Consider the following 9065-nt stretch of genomic DNA (forward strand, 5'->3'; position numbering starts at 1 on the left):
CAAATAGCTGGCTAACACAGCTCATTTATATCTATCTAGATCTGTTCTCCAAAACCAGTTGGTTCATTTGGTGTGTAGGCAAATTCTGGAAGATTTATTTTTAAAGATTTGTAAGAAAACAGAAGAAAATCAATGTTAATTCAACATAAATGGAAGCAGAGATATAAAATGGCTGGGGAAACAGCGCTCACGCCACTTCATGTTTTCATGTTAGTACTCAAATCCACCAGGTTCCTCTCTTTGTGAGCAACGTCACCCATTTTAGTTCTAATGGATCAGTAAGAGATGGACACCTTGCAACTTCAGTGGATAATGGTCTAACTGCCTCAGAAACATAAATCTCTTTGATTATGTCATTTACTTCTCTCCCTCCACTGTCAGTTTGGGAAGGCACATCCCCCCACCAGAGAACGCCCTAGCAGCTGAGCATTCAGCCTTGCTGAGAGTCATTCTCCCTCACTGAGTTTGTCCACAAACAGTGCCACTTCAGCTGTGATTCTGTGTGTGCAGTAAAAAAATCCCACAGCTTCTTGCAGAATGGCAAGTTTTGTCACAGAATTTGTGCTCGGGGCAGCACGAGTCGCACGCCCTGGGAGGGCAGTGCAGATGATGGCTTCAGTTCAGAGACGGATGCAGATCGCATGCTGTTATAGCCAGAGCTATGGTACTCCCACCACTGTCGGAACTGATCTCCAAGTAAATTAAATGTATGTGTTACTAGCATCGAGTAACAATTGAGAAAACATTTTTCAGAAAAAAAGAAAAACAAACCACAACAGAAGAAAAACATGGACAGAAATTTTGCAACTGAAGTTTCTATTCAAGAGAAGTGTCACAAGTGCTCAGCTTCAGAGACTCAGAAAACCTCGGACTGCAACTACTTGCTACATTATCTCACTGTCTCGATCTAAAAAGCAACTACATGAATACCAGCTGTGTGGATAAAGGGAGGAAATATGAATATGTTCATTACGCATTATGGCCCCACTTATCTCCCTCATGACTTCGATGGACATGTGCCAATTTGTGCATGACACAATCATGGTCCCCAACATCAAACCCGGAAGAAAAGCAACAAGGGTGTCAGTACAAATTCTGACAAATTTACCTGTCAAGAAATCTCTCTTACACTTACCGCTGGAGGACACATTCCTTATATTTGAATGATTAAGAGTGAAATACTTAGTTCAATGATTCTAGCAAGCTGAAAATCAATTTGCTCCCCAGGCACATTTCACTGTGCTCATTCATGTCGTCTCCTCACATTCAGTAACTGGTTCACAACCCTTATTCACATATTCCCTTGCACACAGAGACAATATCTGAGTTCAAAGGAGCACTTGCACACAAACATTCCTAGAGGAAGAAAGCTTTGACTTCAGTACCTGCTTTCATGCTTCACCACATCAAGGACCAATTTAATAAAATCTTAACAGCAAAATTATCAAAACGGTTGCTTTAAACAAGAGATGAGTAAATGCCTCTAAAGGTTTGCATATATATGGAATAATAATCACAGTATGCACAAAGGAGTCAAATGGAGTTAAGCATTCACATCCAGTGGAAAGCCAGTGAGAGTGCAAAATGTTTGGACCACAGTAAACTAACATTTGCCTGCCACAACATCAGCAGTGACACAGTGCTGCAGAAGTGTGAGAACAAAACACCATCATTAGCTCACTGAAATATAAAAAAAAATACCACAGCAAAATAAATGTTGTTTTCACACTGCTGTCTTTTCTACTTCCCTTTCCCTCCCAAAACGTGGGAGTGCACAACCTGAAAACAAACATGAGGAAACCAGGAAATCTCAGTGGTGATCTCCACACATACCACCCTAAGAGCAGAGGGCTTGCAACAAAACATGAACCACAAACTCAGGAAAAATACAGTTCAGTGAGCACCTCCCTGGAACAAGACCACACCATGCAATACCCACTCCCTGAAAAATCTGTCCTTACAAGGCACTTTGGAGAAATTACACTTCCTTCTTATACTGCTCTGAAAAAGAAGCCAGGCTGGCAAGGCAGGGAAAAGCCACCTTTTCCTACAGCAGAGCCCGCAGGGTAGGGCACAGCTTCTTCCAACACAGGACTCCCATTCCCTGTCCCCTGTGTGCCATTCATTTGATACAGAAGGCCAAGAATCCATCACAGTTCCCCTGGCCCAAGGATACTCCTTGCAGGCACTAACTTGCTAAAGGCAGATCATGAGCCAGATGCCACTCAAATTAGGCCAAAAATGTTCTGAACAGGGTCCCCCTACAGATCATTTTCTCTTGCAAAACCCAGCAGGGTACCCAGCTGAGGTTACAGCCAGCCTCCTGGACCAGGGAACAGGATGGAGCTGCACAAAACCAGACAGATCTCTGTCTGCAACCCAGGCCAGTCAGGTCCTACCTCCTCCCTGAGGCTGCTAAAGGCTGCCAGCTTGTGGTGTGTCTGCGATATGGGAATCGTCTGGGAGTCTCAGACAGAAACCGTCCAACTACTGCCCAGGGGCTGCTGGTGCAGTATGGCCGGGTTTTGCCATGGGAACCCGCAGGTTTCCATTCACCACTCTGTAGTGTCTGCGTATTCTTTTCCCCGACTCCTGATACTGCATCCCTGTGGCAGGTTCCAAAATTCCACAGCACTGAGCCATGGTTTTCAAATTCTCTCGATTTTCAGGCCCCATTTCTCCCACACGGGAACTCAGAGCTTACTGCCACTGACTTTTTTTTCTTTTTTTTTTTTTTTTTTGGCACCTGGCCCTTAGAAGCAGTCCACAAGCCATCAGACAGAAACTACTAACAGAACTGCTGACCTGTCAGCTAGGTCTAACTCTAAAAACCAGGAAAAAGCTTATGCATCCTTTCTACTGTTACTCTTATAGTCCCCCAAAATAATTAAGTATAGCAGCATTTAGGTCTTTCTTTTTTTAAGTGTTATTTCCCAAATACTTAATGTAAATTTTTAGACATCTAAATCCTCTAGACCATGTTATCACCACAGCTGGCAAACCAGATGGCGTGTTCTCTCTCTCAGGAAAGGTTACAGCTGTGAACAGTGCTTTTCTTCTGTGCAGTTTGGGGATCAGATACTCCTAACAATGCAAAAACCGAGGGACCAGAGCTGCTGGAGCACAGCCCCAAGCCTCCCCTGCTGGAGCTCTCAGACTGGCAGCACACCATTTCAGCTCTGTCTCTGGGCCATCCTTCAGACCTGCACAACTGCCCAGCTTTCAGTCTTACAGATCTTTTCTCATCCAGCTGCATTCCCAAAAGTTTTCTGTCCCTATATAGCAATTGCTTCCTAACTCCATCTCCAGTGTTTTCCTTGTGGAGCACTGAAGCAAAAGGTTCCACTTTTCCCCCGAATTTGATAGTAAACTTTACAAGGTCAAAACAAAACCTTATTCACATGAGGAACTTTAGAAACATATTATCAAGTATTTATTTTCTACTGGGTTAACAGCCCACTCTGATAAAACAGTCCACTTCCAAAAAAGAGAGCAAGCTCCTCAATTCTCAGTGTACATTTTGAAATGTTCTGGAACTGGAAAATGGGGAAATACACAATGGCAATACCATACTCAATCAGAAACTTAACTCAGTATGACTAAATCATTCCATGATTCATCCTCTTACTGCCTAACCTCTTACAAACTTCTTGAACTTGGTTTTGTATTCATGCAGCACTCTCTTCCACAAGAGCTCTCCCAGCACTGTGCTGAACACTCCTGATTATGTAACAAATATATAATGTGCTTCACCTGTTACTAGAGTGATTCCCCACCCCCCCTTTAAGGGCGAAGTTTGCCCATTCTGGGGATCCACCTTGTCAAAGTCCCAACACACTGAATGTTATCAAAATTGATCAAGTAAACTGACTCTGCTTCACAAAGTTTAGAGAGCAAAAGCAAGTGCAAGGAAAGAGCATCATTTTAGTTACCATAAGAGAGCGGGCAGCAGAAGCCTACACTGAGATAGATTTCAGTAATCTAGAAAACAAATTCTGAGCTGTGGAGCATTATAGAAATCTCTTTAGCACAGAAAAGCCATCATGAAAAAAACACACGGTCACTGAAAAAGGTGGGTGTGACAGCACAGTCCCTCCAGGGACAAGGGCAGTGATGGTAACAAGGAGGAGAGATGCAAACAGGTCTGGAAACGGGAACATGTGCTTCATGCAACAGCCCAGGGAAAGCCGAGACAGTGCAGAGGCCTCTCGTCCTTAAGCAGCACAGGGTGAAAGAATGGGAGGCACGAGCCAGCTGGGTGAGCAGGTGGCAGCGTGGACAGCAGTGATGGGAGAGATGAAGGGCACCCACAGCAGAGCACTGCCCTGGCCTGTGGGGTCAGAGCCACGCGCTGAAGGCAGAAATACAACCGCGGATCAGATGGGTCATCTACACGGATGCCTAGGGATTAATGCAAACAACTGAAAATGTGCCAAAAAATTGTGCTGACAAAGCCAAGTGAGGGTGAGAAGCTGGGAGGATGAAGCAGGAACAGAGAAGAGGGCAGGGGGAACACAAAAAGGTGGTAAAAAGGAGGACAGAAGGCCTGGAAGTGGAAAACACCTGCACAGTCCAAAACCAAAATAGGAAAGAGGAAAGGAAAGCCTCAGTAGGAGGGCAGCCATGGCAAAAACACCAAGACATTCAGGTGAGGGTGGTGAGGCAGTGGCCCAGGCTGCCCAGAGAAGCTGTGGATGCCCCATCCCTGGAGGGGTTCAAGGCCAGGCTGGATGAGGCTTTGGGCAACCTGGGCTAGTGGGAGGTGTCCCTGCCCATGGCAGGGGGGTTGGAACTCGATGATCTTTAAGGTCCCTCCCAACCCAAACCATCCTGATTCTCTGCGAGATATTCAAGTGACTGAGGTATGCAGAAAGTGCCCAGGCGCAAAGCTGGTATTTAGATGGAGTTACAGAAAGCAAGAAAAGATAGCAAGGGCAGGAGGGTGCATGACATGTGGCAGAAGTTCAATGCAGACACAGGCAGTGATATGTCATAGGAAAGGGAACAGGTGGTGCAGGGATGCAGAATATGAATCTGCTTTAGTGACAGAAGATAAGTCTTATAAGGAGAAGGGAAGAGCAGACAGTTGATGAGAAAACAATGAAAACAAGAAACCTGTGAGAGGAAAGAGGCATCACAGATGAGCAACAGATGACCTAGTCAAAAAATACCACATTTTAGCTTGGCAGCAGTTCCACCTGTCAAACGGCATTGCCAGGGGATGGACTGTGCCACAGGGGCTGCCAGGAGAGCTTGTGGAGCATTTGGGAGAGAGTTACTGCCTGCTAGCAAAGTGCTGTATGCACTCAAGAACTGGCAGGGACTTTCATCCCCCATTTCTAGATGGTACTGTGCAGCTTTCAGAAAGGCTCGTGTCTGGAGCACCCTTGGTTTCCAGAGACACCACTCTTGCAGGAATATGTACGCATCCAGGGAGAGCCTTGCACACACTGCTGCTGCAGCCTTTCAGAACACAGCTGTTGGCAGGCTACACAAGGAACTGCTGAGGTTTTATAGAATTAAGCTTATACTAGACTTAGAATATCCTAACCAACAGTGGAATATGATTACAAAATACTTATTAGGTATGTTCCTTATCTTTCAAAATTCATATTAAAAGGCAGAAGATGCAAGGAAGAAATTTTTTTTTATCTTCAAAGAGCAGCTAAAACTTCAAAATACACAGAACATTTTCTTCAAGAAAACCAGAGGGTGGATCTCTTAATTTACAGTACCCGACTATGAAAAATCAGTATTCCAAAGTATGAAAGCAGTGTACAAAAATATGGGAAAACATCAAGACCTTTAATAAAAATACTGAAGTCTTCAGATTAACTTGACCTCTGATGCACTTTGCAGTAATAACCAAAAATGAAACAGCAGAGTCTGAGTCTCTTAAAGCCCAAACGGAATTTGAGTTGCAAAATAACTTGAAATTCTTACCTATTTACAACATAAGGGTAGAAAGTGTTATTTTAAGGTGTGGTTGATATAGAACCCTTCCCAGAGCTGTAATGTTAAAATTTACTGAAAAAAATGACTAGATCAAGCATTCTCAATATCCAGCTTTGGGTTTTAAGAAGTACTGCAGGAAAATCAGTTACATGGCTCATCCTCAGACATCCCTTCTTGAACTCAGTCCTCTGCTGAAAAATAATCTTCATCTCTCACTTCTCTGTACTGCATTGAGGCCTCCCCCTCTGGTTCAAATCTGAGCATTTTTATATTCAGTCTCTCTGCAAGCTTCTGTGCTGCAAGCTTAGCTTGCATTTCCTATATGAAAGTAAAAAAAAAAGGGTACAAGTTAGAAAAAGCGCTCATTTGTCATTTTTATCATGGTTATGAAAAAACTAATATACTAAAGTATAAGCTTGACATAATAACATGAGTAATTCCAGAGTGGGTGTAATTAAATGTTTTAGTAACTAGCAAAGAAATTTCAGGTTTCCTTTCACACTTATACATAACTGTGCTATTAATATTTGAAGATCTTTTTATAAGAGTTGAAATTCCCCATGTGGCCATGCTCACCTGTGATACACTAAGGTCAGTTTTAACAGAAAAAAAGTCAGCCCACAAAGAGAGCAGCTGTGCCCAGTAACCATGCAGCAATAGCAACACATGTCCTTCAGCAACCTCAGAGAAAAATCTGTCTCCGTTTTCCAAATAAACTGCCTCCCTTGAAGTGTCAAGATTAATAAATTAGCAAGTGCTTTTAAAACAACAAGCAGCAACAAAAACATTTACAATAGTGTCTAACTGAAAGGTTAGCTTAGCACTACCTGGAAAGTCAAAATCAAAACCCACTGCAACAGAATTGGAAGAACCTCCAAACTCAAGATTCTTCAGGCACAGCATAAATCAAGGCAAACACAGATACTTGGCTATTTTAAGAATAACAAATACTGCCAGGCCTTCATTTATGCCAGAGCCAAAACCCCTCTGAAGACAAATAGGCAACTTTAATTTCTAGTCAGAGATGAAGTGAGTGCAATGAGGTCAGTGTATCAACACACAAAGAGCAACACTGCATTTTGCTTAGCGCAGGAATTACAGTTTCAGAAGGGATGAATACATTATTTAATTATATCATTAAAAGAATAAAATACAAGAAAGAGTGCCTTTCCTCAAAGTCTGCCCATCTCAATTTCATCATCAAATTCATCAATATGAAAAGATCCCTTTAGGCTTTCTTGTTTAGGAGTGATCCCAATTATATAATTACTTTTCAGGGCAAATTGTTAAATCATACCTCATAAGCTTCTTTTTGCTGTATCTGAATTGCTATGGATTCTTCGATGGATAACAGCTTGGCAGGGGAATGGTGAAGCGGTGGCAGCCGAGCTGCAGTGATGTCATTCAAATGTTTCTTATCTCTAAGTCGTCTTTCTTCAGTAGTGATCGGAGACCCAGAACCCCCAGGTGACTGACTGGATGGGGAACCATGGGATGATCCACTTTGCTCTCCTGATAATCTGGAAGAGAGAAAACATAAAAGTTGTGACCCAAACTTGCAGCACAATGTTGAACAACTTCAGTTCCAAAACTTGGTATTTTCAACATGTAAGAGTCGAAAATAAAACTGAAGTGTTATGACACCCTAAACAAACAAAAAATAAGCAGTGCCCAGAACAACTAAAAAGGTTTCTCTGCAGAGAGACAATATGAAATGCTACTCCTGACAGAGAACAGAGAAGGTATGCCAATTAATTAGCAAGCAAAGCGTTGGGAGTCACACAAAGCATAAACTGCTACTGCTACCAGTACAATGTGAAGCGTAATTTCTCTACAGGTGGTGAAAAAAAAAAAAAAAGCCTACCTGCTATTAAAGTTCTACAAGTTCTAGAATCAATCCACAAGAAAGTTTTGCCAACTGCTTAATAGTTTTGTAGTTTAAGCTGTGAAACTCTGTGAAGATTCATGACAATTGTTTCAAATGGGTAAAATTAGACCACGGCTCGATATTGAGATTCTGTGGCACTTAATACGAAAGAGCCAACACGTTAACCCAGCATGTCAGAGACTTTAAATCTCTTTAATTGTAACAAGAAAATAAACCTACCATGCTTGTTCTGTACTATTTCCAATTTTATGCGTCAATTATTTCATAAAAGATTTTTCTATCCCATAATACTTACACATTTGTTTTAAATTTGCTTTTTTTTATGACTGGGTTCTTGGCTCTAGACTCTAGAACTTCAATATAACGTGGTGTCTTGGGGTGCAGGCTTCCAAAGATAGTGCCCTTATGTTTAGCCACATTCTGCTCTTTTTCCAATACTTCTTCACTATTATCCGCATCTAGAATGGTAACTTTTTGAAAGGCATCAAGCAGCTCGTTGTTGTCCAAAGCACCAGCACCATCCTCAGTGTTGCTCCGAGATACCTGCTGATCATTTTTCAGATGACTGCTTACGGCTGGCGTGGAGACAACTTCACAAAAAAGATTCTGATCTTTTGTAACAGTCTTTATTTCATCATTTTTCTTCTGAGTCCTCTGATTTTCCAGAGCTGTATTTGTGGCACCTTGCGCAGTACGTTCTGCCTCCTGCCTTTGAGAAGAAATCTCAGAAACTTTCTTAACATTAGAGTTTTCATTAAAGACTGAGGAACCTTGATGGTTTAGTGTGTCCTCCTTCAGTATAACTTGCTGTTTGCTTGTATTAATCTCCTCCTGTTTCACCTGAAACTCCAACCTGACAGCAGATAACAGCTCCACCTTCCTTCCTAATTCCTCCTCTTGTAAGATGGCAAGCTTCAGCTTTTCTTCAAAGTCGGAGATCTTCTTACCCTTATCTGGAAGCCTAGCAATGAAGTTCCTAAGACAAAAAAAAAAAATTACTGAATACGGTACAAACAACCCTATTTCAATCTGAGCACGGAACTGTTTTATCAGACAGTTAACGTGGCAGGTTGCTCATTCGAACACTATTTCTTATCTAACGATGAGATTTCTGAAGCAGCGAGACGCAGAGCACCGGCAGCCTCAGATGCACACTGGGATAAACCAACTACTGCGCTTTGTTCTGCTCAGAGATGTAGAAAATGAGAGAAGCTACAGAGCG

General features: G+C 42.4%; 1 protein-coding gene across 1 annotated transcript; it reads right to left on the reverse strand.

Annotated features, from left to right (window-relative positions):
• Nucleotides 1-5994: 5994 nt before the first annotated feature.
• POLR2M (polymerase (RNA) II (DNA directed) polypeptide M) lies at nucleotides 5995-8819 on the reverse strand (the record flags this gene model as incomplete). Its single annotated transcript, XM_010083257.1, has 3 exons — nucleotides 5995-6273; nucleotides 7253-7475; nucleotides 8139-8819. Coding segments are annotated over 3 exons (1042 nt in total), but the record flags the coding sequence as incomplete, so codon positions are not given.
• Nucleotides 8820-9065: the final 246 nt, after the last annotated feature.

This window comes from Pterocles gutturalis, unplaced genomic scaffold (assembly GCF_000699245.1).
Source record: "Pterocles gutturalis isolate BGI_N339 unplaced genomic scaffold, ASM69924v1 scaffold28140, whole genome shotgun sequence".
NCBI classification, from domain to species: Eukaryota; Metazoa; Chordata; class Aves; order Pterocliformes; family Pteroclidae; genus Pterocles; species Pterocles gutturalis.